Raw genomic sequence first — 27271 nt, 5'->3', positions numbered from 1 at the left:
GTCTGCCCACAAGTCAAAGGCGTGTTTGGCCTTTTTCCATTCCTCTTTATGAGGTGGTGAGTCATGTGAGAGGAGATCTCGTTGGGCACAGCGTAGGCGGTCACTAGCTAAACGGTAGTGCTGGTTAGTCGATTTTTTGTATGCTGAGGCATAGGAGATGATTTTGCCTCTCAGGAAGGCCTTACCGGCCTCCCAGAAAAGGTTAGGGTCAGAGGCGTGGATAGCGTTGTCTGCAGAGTATTCGGACCAGGCTTGGGTCAAGTAGGAGCGAAAGTCTGTGTTTCCATTGAGATAGCCAGGGAATCTCCAGAGAGGGGACTCACTCTGTCTATCCGGGGGGTCAAGTGTCAGCGAAATAGGGGCATGGTCGGAGATGTCGTGGATTGTAGGGTCTTCTATGCGTGGGGTAATAGCGTCCGAGCAAAAAAAATAATCAATACGCGTAAAAACGTTATGTGGATGGGAGTAAAAAGTATAATCCCTATCACAGGGGTGAGAGAGACGCCAAATATCAGATAGGCCCAGGGATTCTACCAGTGCAGCCAAGGGGGAGACCGACGGCGTAGATCGACGCAGGGCACTGGGTTTACCGTTCGATTTGTCAAGTAGAGGGTCCATGGTGGAATTGAAGTCGCCGCCGATCAAGTGAGGGACCGTTGGTGAGCGGAGAAGAAAAGAGGACAGGTCCCTGTAAAAAGGCTGGTCAGGGCTGTTGGGAGTGTATACATTTGAGAGCAAAAGCTCTCTATTACCGAGTTTGATATGGGCTGAGATAAATCTACCCTGGTCGTCAGTGTTATGGGACAAAACGTCGCAGGAGAGGCGCTTGTGGATCAGTATAAGCACTCCGGCTTTACGCCCCCTCGCCGCCGAACCAAGAACCGCACCCACCCACAGCTTTCGCATGCGGAAAAAATCTTCCGCTGGTAGATGGGATTCTTGGATGAGGGCGATGTCGGCCCCAAGCCGCTTAAGGTGTCTCAGGACCTTCATCCTCTTGATGGGGGATCTCAAACCCCTAACATTCCAGGAAATAACTTTCATGGAGGTTTAAATAAAGGGGGGCATGTAGTCGGTACTATGAAGGTGATAAAAGGTACAGGGGCTGAGGCAGGGATCTGCAGTTTAAATGTGGCCGCGGGCAGGTTGACAATTACTGACAGGTGACAAGAAGGGGGGGAAGAATGATCCAACCGTGGATCCGGGGTAGCAAGGGAAGGATGGGAAAAACAACAGAAATGTATCCAGAAACATAGCAGACAATACGAGAAACAGAAAGAGCACATTATGCGACTTCACTTTTTTCCGGACGCTGTAATGTGGGGGGGCGACTAACCCTTGGCCAGACTCAGGCAGGTCCATGTGACTGCTCTCCCCAAGCGCCATGATCAGATGGATGGTGACAGGAGTGGATCAGCCTAAACGGGGACCACCCGGAAGGGTCACATAAACAGCGTTCGCAAACAGTAGAAGGCCGAATATAGCATAACCTTAAAAATAAACGAGAAAAACTTCAGCGGCAGGGAATTTTAGGAGTGCATACAAGTAACAATAAATCAGCCGCATTGTGGCTCATAAACCAATTTCAGTGGACGTACCTCAGGCTGCCCACATTGACCCTTACTGCAATAATACAGTGGGTCAACACCCAGAATCATTCCTGAAAAAAAGTGTAGAACAAGTACAGTCTAGATCTTACTGTCCGAAGAGATCAACGTGGCAGATGCGAGCGATGACCGGACACCACCTCCGAGTACCTTTGCCGCTTAGGAGAGTCCTTGCGGGGGCTCCGTTGATCGAAAGGACGAGGGACTGAGGAGGGTTTAGATGCCAGGGAATCAGGATCATCCAGATGCTGGGAGCGCAGGAAGGATTCCGCTTCCGAGGGGTCCTGGAAGGACAGTTGTTCGCCGGATGGGGATCGCAGGCGAAGGGTGGCTGGATATGCCAGAGTAAATTTGATCTGCGCATGGTGAAGTTTTGAACAGATAGACTGGAAAGCTTTGCGCTTTTTGGCCACCTCCACCGAGTAATCAGCAAAGATGAGGATCTTCATTCCGTCGAGCTGGAAGGATTTGGACTGTCGGAATCGCTGAAGAATCGCCGATTTATCGGCATAGTTGAGGTACTTTGCAATGATCGGTCGCGGGGAGGGGCGATCAGAAGACATAATTCCCATGCGATGTGCCCTCTCCACTACACACACACCCTGAATACCCAGAGCTTCTGGAATTTTCTTGGCACACAAGTCGGGGATGGCGGAGGGAGGCATGGTCTCAGGGATCCCAATAAAACGGAGATTACTCCTTCTGGATCTGTTTTCAAGGTCCTCCAACTTCTGCATAATAAATTGATTTGTTTTATCCTGAGTTTCCTCAAAATGGTGGGACTGGTAAATCTCTTCTTCTATGTTAGAAACTCTGTGCTCCACTTCCTGCAGCCTAAGGTTATGGTCTGAGAGCTGCTTTTTGATCTCCTGCCGCTACCGCTGTCTGCACCGCAGCTGAGATTGTGGGGTAGAGGAGGGCAACCACTGTTTGAGCGATGCGATCAGATTGTGGGTCCCCCAGGGTGGGCACCGCGGTTGGTGCGATAGCCGATGTATCCATACTCGCGGCTTCCGCCACTTCCGGCGGGTAGGCCGAGACCGGGGCCTCGATTTGCGGAGGGCCCGGCGGCGCTCGTGACCCGGGCTTCTCCAGAAATGTATCCATGGTTGGGGTGCCGGGGGTGGCGGGGAGCTGTGTCGGGGTTCGTGGAGGCGCTGGGCTGATTTTGTAAGCAGGTATTTAAGTCCCGCCGCGGGAGCCGAGGGAAGACGCGACTACAGCATCCGGCGCCAGAACCGGAAGTCTCAATAATTATATTATTTAACACAATATTATATTTTTATATGGGAAATCTGAAATTATCTCAAGACTGCACCTGGTATTTTGCCTGCAGAGGGCAGTATCGTACCGTTCATTAGATTTTGTATGCAACATAATTACCACCATGTTATCTGGTGACCTACTGACCTGTCGGCTAGTGAGAAGCAATTACTTATTTGACCATGCCAAAGACTGTCAGACATTGTCTAGGTTGGTAATATTTACGACACCTTTGAGCACTTAAACTAGTCTAAAGCGATTCTTATATAAACACTCCTACCACATGCCTTAACATGAAGTAATTTGTTTTTAAGACGCACAAGTCCTTACACATCATAGAAAAGTATACTTATATATATATATATATTCTATATATAATATTATAGAAGTATCAAGTTCACACTTCTATATTAATAAGAATACAATGTATTATTGTTAATATACATCTTACATATGATGATGTTTTCTAAAACTTATATGGTTCATCTTTAAATGTCTGCTAGAATATACTGGGGTATTGTCCATTGTTATATACTTATAGACAGACTGAGATATCCCCCCTTAACATAGCGCCAGACTGACTGAGTCTTATCTGATAAATATGTCAAAAGAAATCTTATTTACGATTACATAGAAATACAAAGATCTCTGTTGAAACCATAGACCCTTTGTAAGCCTGTGAGAGACATTTTGTTTAACAAGTATATATATGAACTTTGTTTCACCTTAAAAACAAGATGGACGCCATCCTGTTCAGAATCTCTTATATGCATAATATGAAATATACATGGCTTTTAAAATCATTTTTCTTTTTACCTATTATTATTTTAATCAACCCCCAATAACCCAGACAGGAAGCAAGATTTTGCAGGCTGCTATACATAAGAGAATGTTTTTTCCTAATTCTCTTGGGGGTCTTTTGCCTGGGTGAGCTCTTGTTGTTTGGTTGAGCTCCATGTTGCCCGGTTGGCTAGGTTTAGCCTCTTGGAGTTTACATTACTGTCTGGTTGCATTTTTCCCACCCCTCATGCCTATACTGCTTTGGGACGTCCCACTCAGCTCATGAAGATGAGGCTGCGCCTGTCAATGGACGATAGAGAAAATACGATTTTTGTAAGATCTTACCGCAAAATCTTTTTCTCTGATGTCCATTGACAGACGCAGCAATGCAGATGCTTCACTGCTTTTAACTAAACTGATGTGCTGGGCTATGGCGGTGGGGGTTATGCCTGGAGGGACAGCCCCGTGGGCGTGTATATGTTAAAAGCTTTGTACTAATGTAGTGCCAAGACTAATCCCTAAGGTGGCAGCCTAACCCATCAGCTCATGAAGATGAGGCTGCGTCTGTCGATGGACATCAGAGAAAAGGATTTTACAGTAAATTTTTTTCACATCCTGAAATTTTGCCCTTCTGTGTTGCACCTCCGCTGAGAAATCTGGATAGATGGAGACCCACACTCCGTTATATTGAATGTTTACTTTTTCTCTGGCAAGCCGCAGTATAATCCCATAGACCCTGTAATTCAGCATCCGGGCTGATTTCCAGGGGCCAGAGGCCTTGGTGGAGTGCGGTGTGCCCTCTCCACTGCAAAGAAAGAGGTAAAGGCTTCCTTGCCAAAGATTTCCAGCAGCCAGTTCTCAATGAATGTAGTAGGATCCCGTCACTCAACCTTTTCAGGGAGCCCCATAATGCGCACGTTGTTGCGACAAAGACGGTTTTCGATGTCATCAGTTTTATCGTTGTCAGCAGCAACTTGCTCAGCTGCCACTTTTGCGTCTCGGGCAATGGGGGGGGGGGGGTTTGATGTTATATCTATATCACTAATTCTGCCTTCAGCCGCAGTGGTGTGTTCTCTAGTCTTTTGCAAATCCTGATGAAGGAGAGATACTTCCTCACGAAGACCCCTAAACTGTTCCTTTAAATCATCCACGGAGGCTGTGCACTTATGCACGGCATGCAGAATGTCACTAAGAGAGGGTTGTGGAGCGTCTTCAGCACCCAGCACTCCCTGATCAGGGATCAGTGTTAGCATACTTTCCAGGAGTTCTTCCTCCCCATTAATTCCTGACTCTGTGTACTGCTCAGGGTCTGGGGAAGAGGGGAACACTCAGCCCTCCTGAGCCATCTGATCTATAGAGGCTGACAGTTTTTTGACACAATAGGATATCTCTTGGGGGATCTTTCCCCAGCTGTTTAGGGGCTTTAGGAGTTCCACTCACGTTGCCCCTGTGTTTCACTCCTCCTCCACGTCCATTCCGCTGCTGCTGGGCGCCATCTTGGGTTTCAGGGGATCAGAAGACATTGCTGGAAGCTTTATGAGGCACAGGGCTGCAGGCTAGAGCAGTTGTGAGCCGGTCAGAGCAGGAGGGAAGGATCGGTGCAGGGTAAGTGTCGGGGACCTTGTGAAGGTACGACCACTCACATGCCCTTGCTAGCCACGCCACCCCCTTATGATCGAAAATGTGGTGGATGTCCCCTTTTGGTTTGGGAACTGTGATCAGAGTAGAACTCCTGGAACGTTTCTGGCCCCAGACCCGAAAATGCAGAGGATGTACAGGTAAGTGATTCTGCACAGAATGGCTGCCCTGCTGCAGGACATACTGTATATACGTGGGGTGGTCAAAAAAAAAAGTCTCCCTGATAAAGAGAGAGGCTATGACCTGGTGGATTGCATGCAGAACTCCTGTGCCCAGCTGAGGACATTTAGGGCATTAAGATTGAAGATGTGGTGGGTGTCTCCTTTTGGTTAGGGAACTGTGGACAGAGTAGAACTCCTGGAACTCTTCTGCCCTTAGCTCAGCGAGATAGAGTTTGGAAGACTAATGTCATAGACAGGTTGCCAAAAAGTTTAGGGCTTTAGAAAGGGCCTTCAATGGCTTGTCATTGTGGTGCATTCTCCACTCTCCATCTCACTAATAAAACCCCAATGGATGACTCTCTATGAACTGATCACATTCCAATCACCGATCATCTAATCATTGGTAAAAAAGAAGACTCGGCACCGAATATTGTACGAAGAGTTTTTATTGTACAAGATCAGAATAAGCGATAACCACCCAGTAAATGATATGAATAAAATAAAGCTTAAATCTTTTATAATAGAATTGACAAATGTGTCAAATGTATTAATAATCATACATTGGTTGGACCAATAAAAAGCCGGCTACTTCAATAAATCAAAAAGGATCAACAACATGAAGCAACCAATAAAAAAGATTCACCAATGGAAGATAAAGGGTTAACATAAGGGCTCCCAGCTGCCTGCCAACCCCACAGTGGGTCAGAGGGCGATGCGGGTGTAAACCAACCCCGAGTGGACTGTGGTGGTTTCACATTTGTTTATGGACTAAACAGTTCCACCCGTTACAATCCAGCATCCATTTCCCGTAGTACCAACAGGGGGTGTACTCTGATGTTTCATTATATTCCCTTTATTTGTAAACTTTCCCGCAATCTGAACATGAAAATGGAGCCTCTAATATAAGTGTGAATTCTTTGCTGTTTGAAGCATACATAAGGAGTGAAACATTTCCCGCACTCTGAACATGAAATAGGACGCTCGCCCGTATGAACATTCTGGTTTCTAAGAAATAAACCTTTGTTTGGAAAACATTTCCCGCACTTGTAACATTAAAAAGGACGCTCACCTGTGTGTATTCTCTAATGGCTAAGAAGTCTTCCTTTACTATAAAAAATTCCCACACTCTGAATATGAACAGGGAAGCTCACCCATGTGAATTCTCTGATGGCTAACAAGGTTTTTTTCCTGATTAAAACATTTCCCACACCTGGCACATGAATATGGACGCTCAACAGTGTGTATTCTTTTGATGGCTAAGAAGGTGTCCTTTCTGATTAAAACATTTCCCGCACTCAGAACATGAATAGGGAAGCTCACCCGTGTGTATTCTCTGATGGATAAGAAGGCTTTTTTTATGATTAAAACATTTCCCGCACTCAGAACATGAATAGGGACGCTCCCCTGTGTGCATTCTCTGATGGCTAAGAAGGCTTTTTTTTTCTTTAAAACATTTCCCACACTCAGAACATGAATAAGGACACTTACCCGTGTGTATTCTCTGATGGCTAAGAAGGCTTCCTTTATGAATAAAACATTTCCCACACTCAGAACATGAATAGGGACGCTCACCTGTGTGTATTCTCTGATGGTTAAGAAGGGTTCCTTTTTCCTTAAAACATTTCCCACACTCTGAACATGAATAGGGACGCTCACCTGTGTGTATTCTCTGATGGTGAAGAAGGTTTCGTTTACAAGTAAAACATTTCCCGCACTCTGAACATGAAAAGGGACTCTCCCCTGTATGAATTTTCTGGTGCTGAAAAAGGGTTCCTTTGTCATTAAAACTTTTCCCGCACTTTGAACATGAATAGGAAAGCTCACCTGTGTGCATTTTCTGATGCTTAAGAAGTCTTATTTTCTTATTAAAACCTTTCCCGCACTCTGAACATGAATGGGGACGCTCCCCTGTATGAATTCTCTGATGCCTAAGAAGGCTTTGTTCACGATTAAAACCTTCCCCGCACTCTGAACATGAATAGGGACACTCCCCTGTGTGAATTCTCTGGTGCCGAAAAAGGTTTCCTTTTAGACTAAAACATTTCCCACACTCAGAACACGAATAGGGACCCTCAGCTGTGTGTATTCTCTGATGGTAAAGAAGGCTTCTTTTCTTATTAAAACATTTCTTGCACTCTGAACATGAATAGGGACGCTCCCCTGTGTGAATTCTCTGGTGCTCATGAAGGTGTCCTTTGTGACCAAAACATTTCCCGCACTCTGAACATGAATAGGGACGCTCACCTGTGTGGGTTCTCTGATGGTTAAGAAAGTTTACTTTAATATTAAAACATTTCCCGCACTCTGAACATGAATAAGGAAGCTCACCTGTGTGTATTCTCTGATGGATAAGAAGGCTTCCTTTATGATTAAAACATTTCCCACACTCTGAACATGAATAAGGAAGCTCACCCGTGTGTATTCTCTGATGGCGAAGAAGGTTTCGTTTACAATTAAAACATTTCCCGCACTCTGAACATGAATAGGGAAGGTCACCTGTGTGCATTCTCTGATGGCTAAGAAGGCTTTTTTTGTGTTTAAAACATTTCCCGCACTCTGAACATGAATAGGGAAAGTCATCTGTGTGTATTCTCTGATGGCTAAGAAGGCCTCCTTTTTGATTAAAACATTTCCCGCACTCGGAACATGAATAGGGACGCTCCCCTGTGTGTATTCTGTGATGGCTAACAAGGCTTCTTTTGTGTTTAAAACATTTCCCGCACTCCGAACATGTATAGGGAAGCTCATCTGTGTGAATTCTCTGGTGCTGATGAAGGTTTCTTTTCTTTTTAAAACATTTCCCGCACTCTAAACATGACAATGAATTCTCTCCTGTATGAGCCCCTTTATGGTTTAAAGAAGATTCCCTGAGATGAGATGGTTTCCCGCACCCGTCGGCACTGTCAGATATTAGAGGACTATGTGAAGCATCAGGAGATTCCTCAGAATTAGACATATCCAATGATCTCCTCCAATGGTGAGGTCTGTCATGTATATTATGAGGAACGGGATTTACTTCTGGAGAAGATGCCATGTCATTATCTTCTGTAGTCACATCTTCCTCCGATGTCCTTCTATTCCCACCACAGAGTCCGTCTGTCAGAAGACAAGAAAAATTACCAAGAGTTTTCCACACTCATATTCACTGCTCAACATTTTATAATCAGAGTATAGCATCAAATCAGGGAAACTCCTGGGATATTCATCTGGTCAGTGAAGTAGCAGAGGGGGTTGTTAATCGGTTTCAGCTGGACAGGGCCGTAGAAGGCCCTTAACCCATCAGCAGGACCGGTATCTGCTCCTGCCGATATATATGCAGCTGCCCCATCCCCCTCCTATCCAGCACACACACTTCGGCAGAATCGGCACTCACCTTCTTCCTGCTGAGGCTGAGGCTCCGCCCCTTCTTCCCACCGAGGCCCCATCGCCGTTCTGCCCCCCCCCCCCCAGCAGCGCTGACTGAAGGAGCTGCCTTCACAGAAATACGGAACACGCCGGGCAGGACACCGGCTGACATCCCCCAGTGCGTGGCCCCCCCCCTTGGTACGCCACTGCGTGGGGGCCATACACACTACTGAGGACCATTCTGAGTTGCTGCAATGACATTTTACCAAAATGGACTCGCCTGCTGCATCATTTTTTCACTTTGACTTTCGAGGTGTCTTTGATTTCAGCCCTCTGTAGGGTGATAATTTTCATTTCCATCAAACTATGTAGCATCCTTTCCTTCCTAACACATTACCCAGTTAATACCAGTATAGATCCTAACACATTACCCAGTCCATACCAGTATAGATCCTAACACATTACCCAGTCCATACCAGTATAGATCCTAACACATTACCCAGTCCATACCAGTATAGATCCTAACACATTCCCCAGTCCATACCAGTATAGATCCTAACACATTATCCAGTCCATACCAGTATATATCCTAACACATTTCCCAGTCCATACCAGTATATATCCTAACACATTACCCAGTCCATACCAGTATAGATCCTAACACATTACCCAGTCCATACCAGTATAAATATCCAGCATGATATTTTCCCCATTGAGATCTGATGTGTTTTCAAAGTGTTCCTTTCATTCTTTGGAGCAGTGTATGTTGGACGAGCATTTCAAACTTTAAAAGAGATCTGTGGCAGCTGACCCACATGTACCACCTAACTCACTCCAGTACGGTCGATACTAAGATGCAGGAAAATGGTTATAAATTGATGACGAGGTGGTACAGGGTACCCTCCAGGCTTGCACGGATCTTCCCGGGAACCTCGGACCGCTGTTGGAGGGGCTGCGGGGACCGGGGCACATTCCTACACATTTGGTGGGAATGCCCGCTCCTGCGGCCTTTCTGGACGGACGTCCGCGCACAGGTCCTGGCACTTCTGGACGTGGACATCCCGGATGACCCACGATACTTCTTGCTGCACGTGCCGTCCATCCCTCTTAGCCACTATAAGAAGAGTGTTTTGCCGCACCTGTTGAACGCTGCCCGTCGTCTGGTCCCAATATTCTGGAAACAGACGAGGGTGCCGGACAGGGCGGACTGGATAAAGTTACTGAACAATATCATGTCGGCTGAGGAGTGGATGGCTCGCTGCAAAGATCGGTACGATAGGTTTTATGCGAAGTGGGCAGTTTGGATTAACTATACTTCTTCCAGCCCAGGTGACCCTGCTTCTGCACTGCCCGCAGCACCTGACTCGTGACTCCCCTCTATCACCAATCCGGTATAGCCCGGCATGCGTGGCGACGCTGCTGGGCCCTGGACATACCTGTTTGCTGTCTTTTTTTTAGCCTCATGACCCATAGACTCATTCCTCCCTCATTCTATCCCTGCCCCCCCCTCCCCCTTCTTGCCACCCTTCTGTCTCCTTCTCCTTATCCCCTTTCCCCCTAGGCGGCTGCCTCTATCTTCCTGACCCTGGCTTTCCTGATTTCACCTACCTCACCTCTGGAGTATGGGGCTTATATCAGGGAGATTGAAATGTTTAGTTGTTGCATGTTTGGGCTACGGCCCTAGCCCATACGTCTCTGCCCCTATACGTGAGGATCTTCTGTTCCAGGAGATTCCCGGTCATTCTTGTCATTGCCTACATTGCCTTTAAGGGTCACTCACCCCTATGTGTTGTATTCTGTGTGTATTGTTTCTGATCGATAAGTTTATCTTTCCTGTTTGTATATTTGAATTCTTGAAAACTAAAATAAAGATTATATAAAAAAAAAAAAGAGATCTGTGGGGGAACATGCAATCACAACACCAAACTATGACAACTAACCAGATCAATGATATCACCCAACCAAACATCACTAAGTAAGCTTTAACCCATTCTTGCATAATTACCCGAGCTGATATCTGGAGAAGTTTCTTCCTCTTTAACTGCATCCATCATCCCAACCTCCTCTGTAAAATGCTGATCACCCCTCACATACGTCTTTTCCTTTATAACCTCAATTTGTACATTTATCAGATCTTCATCCTAAACCAACAAAATGGCAGAAAAAATATTAAATAAAAAAAAAAATAATAATAATAATAGAAGAATGATATCTCTTAGGGCTTGGGATCACATTCCTACATTCTCATTCTCATCTACCTGATGATGGTGAGGGATGGTGTGATCGTCCTGTGTAGAATCCCTGGAATATGGAAGATGGGGACATCTCTCTGGTGGGTTTCTGGAACTGGATGACTCCACCATGGTGTCCTGGTACTGCTTTCTGTGACCTTTTGGAAACTCTGCCTCCTCCATTACAAAATCCTCATCCTCCTCCTCTTTTATCTCTTCTTTAATGTTGACCTGTGTGGAATCCCGGGAATACAGAGGATGGGGACATCTCTCTGGTGGGTTCTCATTACTGGATCCATCTGTAGGAAACACAAAGTAACTGAATACATTGTTTCTATGTGTTTATCAGATGATGGGAGATCTAGGTGGATCCTCCGTACTGCTCTCTCCTTTACAATAAAGTTTCCTCTTACCCTGTGATGCGAGGGGCGGCTGATTCTCCATCATGACATCCTTGTAGAAGTGGATCTACTGATCCTCAAACATCAATCTATATACCCAAACAGTTTTTGTATTTAGTGGCCATCACTCACCTGTGCTGATGTCTGGAGAAGAATCCTCCTCTTTAACTTTGTCCATCATCCCAACCTTTTCCCTGAACTGCTGATCACCCATCACATACGTCTCTTCTTCCACTTTAACCTCATCTTTTATATCTATCAGATTTTCATTCTAAACAAACAAAATAGCAGGGAATGGTTTCTTTAAAATGTGAGCACAAATAACCTTATACCTAAAAGTGGAATATATTTTCATACAGTCAGGTCACTTTTACGATCTCAACTTCCATCTTCACCTACCTGATGATGGTGAGGGATGGTGTGATCTTCCTGTGTGGAATCCCGGGAATACAGAGGACATGGACATCTCTCTGGTGGGTTCCCATTACTGGATCCATCTGTAGGAAACACACACACTGACTGAATACATTGTTTCTATGTGTTTATCAGATGATGGGGGATCTAGGTGGAGCCTCCGTACTGCTCTCTCCTTTACAATAAAGTCTCCTCTTACCCAGGGATGCGAGTGGCGGCTGATTCTCCATCATGAAGTCCTTCTAAGAATCTTCTGAGAATCCTCCGCACCTCTCTGGTCAGGTCTGTGTTTTACTAATAGAAATAAGAGTGAAGTAATGTGACCTCCCAGAATCCTCATCACCTCTCCGTTCAGGTCTGTGCTTTATTAATAGAGATAAGAGCGATATCATGAGAGACGCGAAAGAAAGAAAAGTGGCAGCATTGGGTCTGGGTGAAGAGTGGGTGACAGAAGCGTCAGATATGGGGTGTGAGGAGTGGAGATCTGCAATGTTGAATAAGGGAATGAGGAGTGGGGGACAACAGTGTCAGTGGGGGTTGTGGAATATAGGTGAGCAGTGTGGGAAGGGGGATGAGGAGGTGGGAAAAACAGTGTTGGATGAGGAATGAGAAGTAGGGAACAGGGGTGATAGATGGGGGGGGGGGGTGAGGAATGGTGGAAAGCAGTGTTAGATGGGGGGTGAGGAATGGTGAACAGCAGTGTTAGATGGGGGTGAGGAGAGGGAGACAGCGGTGTTAGATGGGGGTGAGGGACAGTAGTGTTAAATGGGGGGTGAGGATCGGGGGACAGTGGTGTTAGATGGGGGGTGAGGAGCAGGGGGAAAGCGGTGTTAGATGGAGCCAGGGGGTGAGGAATGGGGGACAGCGGTGTTAGATGGGGGTGAGGCGCTTGGGCCCAGTTGGTGTTGGAGCAGAGGACGGGATTAATGTTAGTAGTGACGAGGGAGGAAAGCTGCTGAATATTTCCAGAGGCGAGTGTCTCAGGGTCACCCCGAGCTCTGCCTCTTCCTCAGATAGATTATATAGATATAGATAGGGGGTGAGGAATGGGGGACAGTGGTGTTCGATGGGGGGGGGGGGTGAATATTGAGGACAGCAGTGTTAGATGGGGGGTGAGGAGTGGGAACAGCGGTGTGAGATGGGGGCAGGTAGCCGATTCTGGTCTTCTGACACATACGGAGTATAGATGGCACAGACACGGTGGGGTTCCCGGTCATCTAGTATATACAGATCTGGGGGCCCAGTTGGTGTTGGGGCAGAGGACGGGATTAATGTTAGTAGTGACGAGGAAGGAAAGCTGCTGAATATTTCCAGAGGTGAGTGTCGGGGTCACCCCAAGCTTTGCCTCTTCCCCAGATAGATTATGAGTACCTCGGCTCTGCCTGGTGAGGGTGCTACAGGAGAGCTGGAGGAAGTGTTGCTGCTCATCCTACTTATGTGATTTCACCGGGGGACTGCAATCTGATTCTCAGCGTTCCTTTGTTTCTGTTCCCCCGCCATAAAAATTGCAGGAGAACATTTTCTTTATGTAATTAAAGATTATATATAGAAAATAATATCTTATTACCTCCTCTGCTGCAACTTCCAGCTACGTCTCCTCTCTACTTCCTCCCGCCGCCTCTGAAATTCCTATTTATAGGTGACATCACTTCCTCTGTGGACCTACATCACTTCCTGTCAGTATCTCACATCACTTTCTTTCAGAATATCACATCACTTCCTGTCAGTATCTTATATTACTTCCTGTCAATACATCATCACTTCCTGTCTGTGCGTTCCCTCTGAGAGAAGTCAGGTCACCACCCTGTGGACCATATTGTAAGGTGACCAGATTTTTAATATGAAATCCGGGGACATATTTTTTATTTTTTTTTGGCAAATGGTAAACTATTTTATAAGTATATTTCCTTGAAATGATCTATGCGGTGTATGTGAGATGTGTTTATGGAATTATTGTATGATATATATGTTATTTCTCACATTTCGTCCATGAGATAGAAAAAAATAAAAGATAAAGATATTTTTTAGAATTTTTGGGATAGGGCTACTAAATGTTAGGAAGATAAGATAGAGGAAAAAACAGCAGCTGGGGCTTATTGGAGAGCACTCAATACCCGAATGGTAGAGTCATCCATCTCCTGGGATCCATTTTCAGGTAGGATACAGGTAATCCTTTGGAGGACAAAAACGGAACACGTGTGCTGAACAGGTACAAAGATTTATGGGAGTGGTGTCCTATAGGGTAGGTTTGGAGGCAGAGCTAAACCCGATACGTATGCTGCCATGGAGTCTGTCAGGAAAGATACATTTTAGAATTTTTGGGATAGGACTACTAAATGTTAGGAAGATAAGATAGAGGAAAAACTTGGAGGGGGGATGGGGCAGCTAAATTCAAATCCAATCCGGGCAGGAGTGATGGTGTCACCCTCTCTGCAAAAGGTAAGAAATACTGCAGAGATGCAATGTGCAAATAGTGGTGAAACACCCGATTATATAACAACATGTAAAATATGCACATTAATTGTACTATTTATTATGATTATATATGGGGGGAGGGGTCACCACTATTTGCACATTGCAGCTCTGGGATATTTCTTACCTTTTGCAGAGAGGGTGACACCATCACTACTATATTGTAATACATTGGTTGATTTGCACAGGATATTCATTTATAGGTTTTACCATTTTAAGTCCATTTGTAGAATTTTATAGATGAAGTGTAGGGCCGTGCTGCATTTTTTGTTTTTTATTGTTGCACGTTAGATGAGGGAACCAGCTTACAAGATTCTCTTATTGCTTTTGAGATTTTTTTAGTTGCATGGTAGTTGTTTTACTTGATTTGTTATGTCCCCTGTGGACAGGTAACCAGTGGCCCTTTTGGTTCGGGAACTGTGGACAGAGAAGAACTCCTGGAACTCTTCTGGCCTTAGATCAGTGAGATAGAGTTTGGAAGACTAATGTCATAGACAGGTTGCCAAAAAGTTTAGGGCTTTAGAAAGGGACTCCAATAGCTTGTCAATGTGGTGCCTTCTCCACTCTCCATCTCACTAATAAAACCCCAATGGATGACTCTCTATGAACTGATCACATTCCAATCACCGATCATCTAATCATTGGTAAAAAAAAGAAGACTCGGCACAGAATATTGCATGAAGAGTTTTTATTGTACAAGATCAGAATAAGTGATTACCACACAGTAAATGATATGAATAAAATAAAGCTTAAATCTTTTATAATAGAATTAACAAATGTGTCAAATGGATTAATACATTGCTTGGACCAATAAAAAGCCGGCTACTTCAATAAATCAAAAAAGGAGAAAAAACATGAAGCAACCAATAAAAAAGGTTCACCAGTGAAAGATAAATCCTGATTGGCTGCTGTGGGTTAATACATTTTACAGTGATCTTTTTCCATCCAGTAGGTTAGATCTATATACATATTTATAAGTAGAACACAAAAAGAATAAAACCTTTCCCGTTAGGTCCTCATGCAGTTGCATAATAGGCCATGTATTATCATAATTGCCCACCCGTTGCCTCAAGTATTGTAATGACTGCCCATTGTTGGCTTGTGCATTGCCTGTCTATTGCCCCATGTATCATCATAATTTCCTGCCTGTTGCCTCATGTGGGGAGGGATCGGTAAAGGTAGACAGTTGCATTGGGCAATGCTATTCAACTGAATGGGGTTGTGCCGCAACAGCCCCGATGCATACGGTTGCGGCGTAGTGGCGTGGGCTTTACAGGGTTAACATAAGGGCTCCCAGCTGCCTGCCAACCCCACAGCAGGTCAGAGGGCGATGCGGGTGTAAACCAACCCCGAGTGGACTGTGGTGGTTTCACATTTGTTTATGGACTAAACAGTTCCACCCGTTATAATTCAGCATCCATTTCCCGTAGTACCAGCAGGGGGTGCACTCTGATGCTTCATTATATTTCCTTTATTTTTAAACGTTCCCGCACTCTGAACATGAAATAGGACGCCAGCCCGTATATACTTTCTGGTTTCTAAGAAATAAACCTTTGTTGGAAAAACATTTCCCGCACTCGTAACATTAAAAAGGCCGCTCACATGTGTGTAAGTAGGTGTTCTTTCTTAATTAAACATTTCCCGCCTCTGCACAAGATTAGAGACGCTCGCCTGTATGAACTTTCTGGTGTCTAACAAGTAAAAATTTGTGCGCAAAACATTTCCGGCACTCTGAACATTAACAGGGAGGCTCATCTGTGTGTATTCTCTGATGCGTAAGAAGGACTCTTTTGTCCTTAAAACATTTCCCGCACTCTGAACATGAATAGGGACGCTCACCTGTGTGTATTCTCTGATGGCTAAGAAAGTTTTCTTTATGATTGAAACATTTTCCACACTCGGAACATGAATAGGGACGCTCACCTGTGTGTATTCTCTGATGGCGAAGAAGGGATGCTTTTCGATTAAAACATTTCCCGCACTCTGAACATGAATAGGGACGCTCACCTGTGTGTATTCTCTGATGCGTAAGAAGGACTCTTTTGTCCGTAAAACATTTCCCGCACTCTGAACATGAATAGGGACGCTCACCTGTGTGTATTCTCTGATGGCTAAGAAAGTTTTCTTTATGATTGAAACATTTTCCACACTCGGAACATGAATAGGGACGCTCACCTGTGTGTATTCTCTGATGGCTAAGAAGGGATGCTTTTTGATTAAAACATTTCCCGCACTCTGAACATGAATAGGGACGCTCACCTGTGTGTATTCTCTGATGGCTAAGAAAGTTTACTTTATGATTGAAACATTTCCCGCACTCTGCACATGAATAGGGATGCTCATTCCTGTGTATTCTCTTATGGCGAAGAAGGGTTCCTGTATCATTAAAACATTTTCCACACTCAGAACATGAATAGGGACGCTCACCTGTGTGTATTCTCTGATGTTTAAGAAGGTGTCCTTTATGATTAAAACATTTCCCGCACTCTGAACATGAATAGGGACGCTCACCTGTGTGAATCTTCTGGTGCTGAAGAAAGTGTCCTTTGTGACTAAAACATTTCCCGCACTCAGAGCATGAATAGGGAAGGTCACCTGTGTGTATTCTCTGATGGCTAAGAAGAGATGCTTTTTGATTAAAACATTTCCCGCACTCTGAACATGAATAGGGACGCTCACCTGTGTGTATTCTCTGATGGCTAAGAAAGTTTTCTTTATGATTGAAACATTTCCCGCACTCTGAACATGAATAGGGATGCTCATCCCTGTGTATTTTCTGATGGCGAAGAAGGCTTCCTGTATTATTAAAACCTTTTCCACACTCGGAACATGAATAGGTACGCTCACCTGTGTGTATTCTCTGATGGCTAAGAAGGGATGCTTTTCGATTAAAACATTTCCCGCACTCTGAACATGAATAGGGACGCTCACCTGTGTGTATTCTCTGATGGCAAAGAAGGTTTCCTGTATTATTAAAACATTTTCCACACTCGGAACATAAATAGGGACGCTCACCTGTGTGTATTCTCTGATGTTTAATAAGGCTTCCTTTATGATTAAAACATTTCCCGCACTCAGAACATGAATGGGGACGCTTCCCTGTGTGAATCATCTGGTGCTGAAGAAAGTGTCCTTTGTGACTAAAACATTTCCCGCACTCAGAGCATGAATAGGGAAGGTCACCTGTGTGTATTCTCTGATGGCTAAGAAGAGATGCTTTTTGATTAAAACATTTCCCGCACTCTGAACATGAATAGGGACGCTCACCTGTGTGTATTCTCTGATGGCTAAGAAAGTTTTCTTTATGATTGAAACATTTCCCGCACTCTGAACATGAATAGGGATGCTCATCCCTGTGTATTTTCTGATGGCGAAGAAGGCTTCCTGTATTATTAAAACTTTTTCCACACTCGGAACATGAATAGGGACGCTCACCTGTGTGTATTCTCTGATGTTTAAGAAGGCTTCCTTTGTGATTAAAACATTTCTCGCACTCAGAACATGAATGGGGACGCTTCCCTGTGTGAATCTTCTGGTGCTGAAGAAAGTGTCCTTTGTGACTAAAACATTTCCCGCACTCAGAGCATGAATAGGGAAGGTCACCTGTGTGTATTCTCTGATGCCTAATAAGGACTACTTTATCATTGAAACATTTCCCACACTCTGGACATGACAATGAATTCTCTCCTGTATGAACCCCTTTTAGGTATAAAGAAGATTCCCTGAGATGAGATGGTTTCCCGCACCCATCAGCACTGTCAGATATTAGAGGACTATGTGAAGTATCAGGAGATTCCTCAGAATTAGATATATCCAATGATCTCCTCCAATGATGAGGTCTGTCATGTATATTATGAGGAACGGGATTTACTTCTGGAGAAGATGCCATGTCATTATCTTCTGTAGTCACATCTTCCTCCGATGTCCTTCTATTCCCACCACAGAGTCCGTCTGTCAGAAGACAAGAAAAATTACCAAGAGTTTTCCACACTCATATTCACTGCTCAACACTTTGTAATCAGAGTATAGCATCAAGTCAGGGAAACTCCTGGGATATTCATCTGGTCAGTGAAGTAGCAGAGGGGGTTGTTACCAACAGGTGCACTAGATGGGCAACAATTAGACAACCTCCAAAACAGGAATGGTTTTACAGGTGGAGGCCACTTACATTTTTCCCTACTCATCTTTTCTGAGTGTTTGTCACTAGTTTTGCATTTGGCTGGGGTCAGTGTCACTTCTGGTAGCATGAGGCCATACCTGGACCCTATAGAGGTTGCACAGGCAGTCCAACTCCTCCAGGATGGCACATCAATACGTGCCATTGCCAGAAGGTTTGCTGTGTTTCCCAGCACAGTCTCAGGAGCATGGAGGAGATTCCAGGAGACAGGCAGTTACTCTAGGAGAGCTGGACAGGGCCATAGAAGGTCCTTAACCCATCAGCAGGACCGATATCTACTCCTTTGTGCAAGGAGGAACAGGATGAGGACTGCCAGAGCCCTACAAAATGACCTCCAGCGCAGGACACTGGTGTGAATGTCTCTGACCAAACAATCAGAAACAGACTTCATGAGGGTGGCCTGAGGGCCCGATGTCCCCTAGTGGGCTCTGTGCTCACTGCCCGGCACTGTGGAGCTTGATTGGCATTTGCAGTTGAACACCAGAATTGTCAGGTCCACCACTGGCACCCTGTGCTTTTCACAGATGAGAACAGGTTCACCCTGAGCACATGTGACAGACGTGAAAGGGTCTGCAGAAGCCGTGGAGAACATTATGCTGCCTGTAACATCGTTCAGCATGACCGGTTGGGTGGTGGGTCAGTGATGGTCTGGGGAGGCGTATCCATGGAGGGATGCACAGACCTCTACAGGCTAGACAATGGCACCGTGACTGCCATTAGGTACCAGGATGGAATCCTTGGACCCATTGTCAGACCCTATGCTGGTGCAGTGGTTCCTGGGTTCCTCCTGGTGCACCACAATGTCCGGCCTCATGTGGTGAGAGTATGCAGCCAGTTCCTGGAGGATGGAGGAATTGATACCATTGAATGGCCCCCACACTTGCCTGATCTAAATCCAATAGAACACCTCTGGGACATTCTGTTTCAGTCCATCCGATGCCACCAGGTTGCACCTCAGTTTGTTCAGGAGCTCAGTGATACCCCAGGACACCATCCATCGTCTCATTAGGAGCATGCCCCGACGTTGTCAGGCATGCATACAAGCACGTGGGGGCCATACACACTACTGAGGACCATTCTGAGTTGCTGCAATGACATTTCACCAAAATGGACTCGCCTGCTGCATTATTTTTTCACTTTGATTTTCGGGGTGTCTTTGAATTCAGCCCTCTGTAGGGTGATAATTTTCATTTCCATCAAACTATGTGGCATCCTTTCCTTCCTAACACATGACCCAGCCCATACCAGTATAGATCCTAAAGCCCCGTACACACGTACTGATCGTCGGCCGAACGATCGGCCGTCTTTTGTCCAGGGCTGTCGGTGTCTGTTGAAAAGTGCAAAAGACTGCACAAGGATTTTGTCCGCCGACTACAGCCGACTGCAGAAGTGATGTCATGTGATGGTTAACTTTCCCTGTGTTTTTTCTTTTCGGAGCATGCCCAGTCTTGCAAATCTGCTGATTGTCGGCCGAATTCTGTACTGACTGGCGAACAATCGGCCGTTCTGGTGTCGGCATACAAAAATTTTAATGCTTGCACGACAGATTCTGTTCGGCCGAAAGTGCGCTGTCGGCTGTCGGAAGCATCATACTAACAAGCCTACAATCGGCCGATCGGTCGTCGGCCGAATCTTTTCGGCCGACAATCGGTACGTGTGTACGGGCCTTTACACATTACCCAGTCCATACCAGTTTAGATTCTAACGCATTATCCAGTCCATACCAGTTTAGATCCTAACGCATTACCCAGTCCATACCAGTATAGATCCCAACACATTTCCCGGTCCATACCAGTATAGATCCTAGCACATTACCCAGTCCATACCAGTATAGATCCTAACGCATTACCCAGTCCATACCAGTATAGATCCTAACACATTACCCAGTCCATGCCAAGTCCATGCCAGTATAAATCCTAACACATTACCCAGTCCATTCCAGTATAGATCCTAACGCATTACCAAGTCCATACCAGTATAGATTCTAACGCCTTACCCAGTCCATACTAGTATAGATCCTAACACATTACCCAGTCCATACCAGTATAGATTCTAACGCATTACCCTGTCCATACCAGTATCTAGGTCCTGAATCTAGGGAAGCAACTGGCAACACTGAAAAGAATCTCCATACTGAAGGAGAGCTGGGAACGTACCCATCAGGTGCAGGCAGGGGCCTGCACAGAGGAGGGCGGAGATACAAGGGTGCAGCCATCAGAGCAGAGTAGTTGGGTGACAGGAAGGGTAGAAGGGAAAAAGGCCAGGAGGCCGATCCTGGGCTGGAGCACCCCAATAAATACGCCCTGTTGCGTGATGATGGGGAAACCAGTCAAGGACAGCATTGCTGGAGCAGAGCGACGCCCCTAACTGCCAGGGGAAGAACTCCTCCAGTGGGGGCGGGAGCAAGGGAAAGGAAAGACAGGTTCTAGTGGTAAGGGACTCGGTTATTAGAAGGACAGAGAGTGCAATCTGTCAAAAAGACCGTAGGTGCCGAACTGTCTTTTTTTTTTTTAACGGCGCTCCGGTTCGGCACATCACGGATCTGATGGACAGATTATTGGGTGGGGCTGGGGAAGACCCCGCTGTCATGGTACACATGGGTACCAATAACAAAGTCAGAGGAAGATGGAGAGTCCTAAAAAACGATTTCAGGGACTTAGGAGCCAAGTTCAGGAGTAGGACCTTCCAAGGTAGTATTTTTAGAAATACTACCTGTACCTCGAGCCACACCAGAGAGGCAGCGGGAGATTAGGGAAGTAAAAAAGTGGTTGAGGAGCTGGTGTAGTAAGGAGGGTTTCGGGTTCCTGGAGAATTGGGCTGACTTCTAAGTCGGCTCTTTAGAAGGGATTGCACCTAAATGGGGAGGGTGCAGCCGTACTGGGTGAGAAGATGGCCAACAAGTTAGAGGGGCTTTTAAACTAGGTGATGGGGGGGAGGGTACAGATGATGAATTAGTCAGCGGGCACAAATTGGGACATTAGCGGTAGGGTGTTCAGAGTTCCTAAACCCAAGGTGGGTATGCGCAAAAAAAAAAAAAAAAACGCAAGAGCAGCCTAACAACAACATCAAACGAGGATATAGTATGCAACCGGACATAATTACGAGGTTTGTATACCAATGCTAGAAGCCTGGCCAACAAGATGGGAGATCTTGAGCTGCAGATGTATGAGGAGGACATCAATTTTGTGGGGATTTTAGAGACTTGTTTTGACAGCTCTCATGATTAGCTGGCGACCACTCAGGGGTATTCCCTTTATCGCAGGGATAGAGAAGGTAAAAAAAGGGGGAGGGGTATGTCTGTATATTAAGAACAGTGTACAGGTAAATATGAGGGATGATATTAATAATGGAGCTATGGACGAGGCAGAATCCCTATGGGTAGAACTTCAAAGGGAAGGCACTATGGGTAAAGTAATATTGGGCGTATTCTATAGGCCCCCCAACCAGAGGGAGGGGGGGGAGGCGGACCTCCTTTCACAGATTTGAATGGCAGCAAGGATGGGAAATGTAATTATAATTGGGTACTTTAATTATCCAGATATAGACTGGGCAGAAGGAACAGCGCATCCATCCAAGGCTTGGCAAATCCTAAATGTTTTGTAGGACAATTTCATGGGTCTAGTGGTGAACGCACCAACAAGAAACAATGCGGTACTAGACCTACTGATTACCAACAATACAGACCTGATCACGGATATAGAAATACGGGCCAAATTAGGAAACAGTGACCCTAAGTCAATTAGTTTCAGTATTAATCATAGTAATAGGAAACACAAGGGTAATATAAGGACACCAAATTTTTAAAAGAGCCAATTTCCCAAAACTGCGCTCTTTGCTAGACAATATCAAATGGGATAGAACCCTGGGAACAAAGAACACGGAGGAAAAATGGGAGTGCTTAAAGAGCATACTAAACAAAGGGATTGGCCAGTGCATTCCAAAAGGGAATACATTTAAAAGAGCTAAAATAAACCCAGGGTGGCAAAACTCCAACATAAAAATGAATAATAATTAGGGATGCACCGAAATGAAAATTTTGGGCCGAAACCGAAAATGCAGGATGCCCTTGGCCGAAAACCGAAAATGACTTTTTCCCCCAAATAATTTTAACAGATAGAAGAGGGGCATACACCAAAAACAGGTAGTGACGTACACCTGTCGCTGCCACCCTGTCACAGTATATATACTGTGACGGGTTGGCAAGAGGTTAAATTAATTACCAATGGTTTTTGTATTATGCAGCATGAGGGGGTTAATGTATTGTCACTGCTGGTCACTGATGAATTAGTGACCGACCAGTGGCAGTTAATTAACCCCTTTGTGCTGCATTAGTGCAACCAGTATCAATGTTAATTACCACTGGTTGCACTGATACTGGTTGCACTAATGAAGCACAAATTAACCCCCTCATGCTGCATAATACTAATTCCATATGTAAGCTGCCTCAGCTAACCCCCCCCCCACTGCCTTAGCGTCCCTCCCCATCCCAAGGATGCAATCACCTTACTCTCACTCTGCTCCTTTTTTTTTTTTCCTTCAGCATAATGATCAAACAAATAAAAAAAGCAGTCAATGTATAGGCTGCATAAGGGCTCAATGGAACTTGGAAGAACAGAGAGGGGGCAGATAGGGGAGACAAGGGAGGGAGATAGGGACAGTTAAGTTATGTGTAATGAAAAGTGTAAATACGGTGCTCAGTGCTCACTCATTCAAGGTCTGAGGGCGAGGAGGAGGCTGGATGGCTCAGGTATCATTCATGAGGCTTGGAATGTGTACGTAGCTGCTTGCTGTTCTTAATATTTCCCGCCCACATCCCCCTCTCTGTCCTGCACATACGCCGAGATAGGAGAGTGGGCGGCTCTGGGCAGACAGAAAACCTTGTGTGGGAGGGGGGAGGAGGATGAGCTGCATGCCTTTCTCCTCTCCTGTCCGTGTCTGGGAGGGGTGAGTACTGCTCGCTGCTGGGCTGTGTGAGAGACGAGGTGTCACAGACGCTCTGCTCGGCTGCAGCCACGGCCCCTAATTGAACAGACTGATTCTCCTATCCTACGGACGGGAGACTCAGGGACTTTTCAAACCTGCGCTGCGCCCTCCTCCTTCCTCACGGCGGCCATTAATTTCGGCACTTTTAACCTATTTTCGGCCGATATGGGATAGGCTCATTTTCGGCCGAAAATTTCAGTGGCCGAAATTTCGGTGCATCCCTAATAATAATACTAAAAAAAAGGCCTTCAAAAAATACAATGCTAAGGGTCATTGGCAGCATTCCAACATTACAAAGAGTGCAATAAGAAATGTAAAGGCGAAATCAAAGCGGCTAAAATAGAACACGAGAGACATATAGCGGAAGAGAGTAAAAAAAAAACCCCAAGAAATTCTTTAAGTATATAAATAGTAAGAAAGCGAGACCAGAACACATTGGCCCCATAAAAGACAACTAAGGGAATCTGGCCACAGAGGACAGAGAGAAAGCGGAAGTGCTAAATAATTTCTTCTCTTCAGTCTTCACAAAAGAATCGGGGGGCTACACTAACCCAGCTTGTAATGCTAAATTTAATAACACACCTTAGGAAGTACCCCCATGGCTAACAGAAGATAGACTTAGAACTAAACTAGAGAAACTTAACATAAATAAATCATAAATCACCAGGACCGGATGGCTTACACCCGAGGGTTCTTAAAGAACTCAGCCAGGTGATAACCAGACCATTATTCTTGATCTTTAAGGATAGTCTACAGACGTGTATGGTGCCAGCTGATTGTAAAAAAGCCAACGAGGTACCATTACAGTATTTGAAAAAGGCCCGAGATATATCCCGGGTAACTATAGACCTGTCAGCCTCACATTAATAGTCTGCAAGATTTTGGAGGGGATGTTAAGGGACTATATACAAGACTTTAGTAATGAAAACGGTATTATTAGTAGTAATCGGCATTGATTCATGAAAAATCGTTCTTGCCAGACCAATCTATTAACCTTCTATGATGAAGTGAGTTGGCCTGTGGATGTGGTGTATCTGGACTTGGCAAAGTCTCCAGGGGAGAGTCCAGAGGGTGGTGATAAATAGGGAGTACTCAGATTGGGCGGGTGTGGAAAGTGGGGTCCCCCACGGATCTGTTCTGGGACCAATCCTGTTTAATTTAGTCATAAATGATCTAGAGGGGATATCTAGCACAATCTCGGTATTTGCGGATGATACTAAACGAAGCATGCCAATATCTTCTATGCAGGATGTGGTAACCTTACACGCTGACCTGAAAAAAATAATGGGGTGGGCAACTACATGGCAGATGGCAGTGGCCACTCACTAAAACAAGAAGAAAATCGGTTTAACCTTATAATACGTAAGGGGTTCTTCACTGTCAGAGTGGTAAGGATGTGGAATTCTCTTCCACAAGCAGTGGTATCAGCAGGGAGCATTGATAGTTTCAAAATACTATTAGATGGGCACCTTAAAGGTACAGGGGTATAAAATGTACAGGGGTATAAAATGTACGGTTAACAGCAAACCCACACACACACACATCATAGGTTGAACTGGATGGATGTCTTTTTTCAATCTCACAAATTATGTAACTATGTAACAGTATAGATCCTAACATATCACCCAGTCCATACCAGTATAGATCCTAACGCATTACCCAGTCCATACTAGTATAGATCCTAACACATTACCCAGTCCATACCAGTATAGATCCTAACACATTACCCAGTCCATACCAGTATAGATCCCAACGCATTACCCAGTCTATATCAGTATAGATCCTAACGCATTACCCAGTCTATACCAGTATAGATCCTAACACATTACCCAGTCCATACCAGTATACAGGCCCGGACTGGGACAAAAAATAGGCCCGGGCATTTTGGACTGAGCAGCCCAGGAGGGGGGCGTGACGGGGGCGTGGCTGGGGCAGGGCGTTCATCGGGATGGTTGATGACAGGATTTATTGTTCCAGGATGTGTGGATTGGATTACGGTACCTTTTTTTAGTTTAATCTGACAGACTGGGTCCAATTTAGATCAGAGCTGCCATATGATGCTGTTTATTTTTGTCTTACTTTAAATCCTGTTTTGATCACTGAGTCCTAAAAATATTATGAAGCAGCACAAGATGAGGGTTACTCTAATCAAGGGGTAGACAACCTTTTTGGGCACAGTGTGCCGAAAAATGTTTTCAAAGAAATTGGGAGTGCCAGATACATAAAAAACAGCTTCATATAAAGTAACTGCTGTAAACCGCTTGAATAATAGTAAGAAATCAAGTGAGCTTTGCACCTTCACCCCTCAGATCACCCCAATTCCTGCACCTTCACCCCTCAGATCACCCCAATTCCTGCACCATCACACCTCAGATCACCTCAATTCCTGCACTATCACACCTCAGATCACCCCAATTCCTGCACCTTCACACCTCAGATCACCCCAATTCCTGCACTATCACACCTCAGATCACCCCAATTCCTGCACTATCACACCTCAGATCACCCCAATTCCTGCACTATCACACCTCAGATCACCCCAATTCCTGCACCTTGACAGCTCAGATCACCCCAATTCCTGCACTATCACACCTCAGATCACCCCAATTCCTGCACCTTCACACCTCAGATCACCCCAATTCCTGCACCTTCGCACCTCAGATCACCCCAATTCCTGCACCTTCACACCTCAGATCACCCCAATTCCTGCACCTTCACACCTCAGATCACCCCAATTCCTGCAGCTTCACAGCTCAGATCACCCCAATTCCTGCACTATCACACCTCAGATCACCTCAATTCCTGCACCTTCACACCTCAGATCACCCCAATTCCTGCACTATCACACCTCAGATCACCCCAATTCCTGCACTATCACACCTCAGATCACCCCAATTCCTGCACCTTCACACCTCAGATCACCCCAATTCCTGCACCGTCACACCTCAGATCACCCCAATTCCTGCACCTTCACACCTCAGATCACCCCAATTCCTGCACCTTCACACCTCAGATCACCCCAATTCCTGCACCTTCACACCTCAGATCACCCCAATTCCTGCACCTTCACACCTCAGATCACCCCAATTCCTGCACCTTCACAGCTCAGATCACCCCAATTCCTGCACTATCACACCTCAGATCACCTCAATTCCTGCACCTTCACACCTCAGATCAGTCCCAATTCCTGCACTATCACACCTCAGATCACCCCAATTCCTGCACCTTCACACCTCAGATCAGTCCCAATTCCTGCACCTTCACACCTCAGATCACCCCAATTCCTGCACTATCACACCTCAGATCACCCCAATTCCTGCACCTTCACACCTCAGATCACCCCAATTCCTGCACCTTCCCACCTCAGATCACCCCAATTCCTGCACCTTCACACCTCAGATCACCCCAATTCCTGCACCTTCACACCTCAGATCAGCCCCAATTCCTGCACCTTCACACCTCAGATCACCCCAATTCCTGCAGCTTCACACCTCAGATCACCCCAATTCCTGCACCTTCACACCTCAGATCACCCCAATTCCTGCACCATTCACACCTCAGATCAGCCCCAATTCCTGCACCGTCACACCTCAGATCACCCCAATTCCTGCACCGTCACACCTCAGATCACCCCAATTCCTGCACCGTCACACCTCAGATCACCCCAATTCCTGCACCTTCACACCTCAGATCACCCCAATTCCTGCACTGTCACACCTCAGATCACCCCAATTCCTGCACCGTCACACCTCAGATCACCCCAATTCCTGCACCGTCACACCTCAGATCACCCCAATTC

At 45.6% G+C, this 27271-nt stretch overlaps 2 protein-coding genes across 2 annotated transcripts in view; both read right to left on the bottom strand.

Annotated features, from left to right (window-relative positions):
- The window catches only part of LOC309564361 (uncharacterized protein), a 1000117-nt gene that overhangs the window by 399834 nt on the left and 573012 nt on the right, over positions 1 to 27271 (bottom strand). The window lies entirely within an intron of this gene.
- Positions 6681 to 27271, bottom strand: part of LOC309563366 (uncharacterized protein) — a gene marked incomplete at both ends in the record, with an annotated part of 148511 nt that continues 127920 nt past the window's right edge. The window contains 4 exon segments of the mRNA XM_082267761.1: positions 6681 to 7118; positions 7539 to 8198; positions 16009 to 16050; positions 16054 to 16991. Coding sequence (XP_082123887.1) covers positions 6681 to 7118; positions 7539 to 8198; positions 16009 to 16050; positions 16054 to 16991 — 2078 coding nt within the window.

Source organism: Pelophylax lessonae (assembly GCF_965119305.1).
Source record: "Pelophylax lessonae genome assembly, chromosome: 9".
NCBI classification, from domain to species: Eukaryota; Metazoa; Chordata; class Amphibia; order Anura; family Ranidae; genus Pelophylax; species Pelophylax lessonae.
Note: the sequence above shows the minus strand (reverse complement) of the source record. Positions and strands in the feature narration are given on the sequence as shown.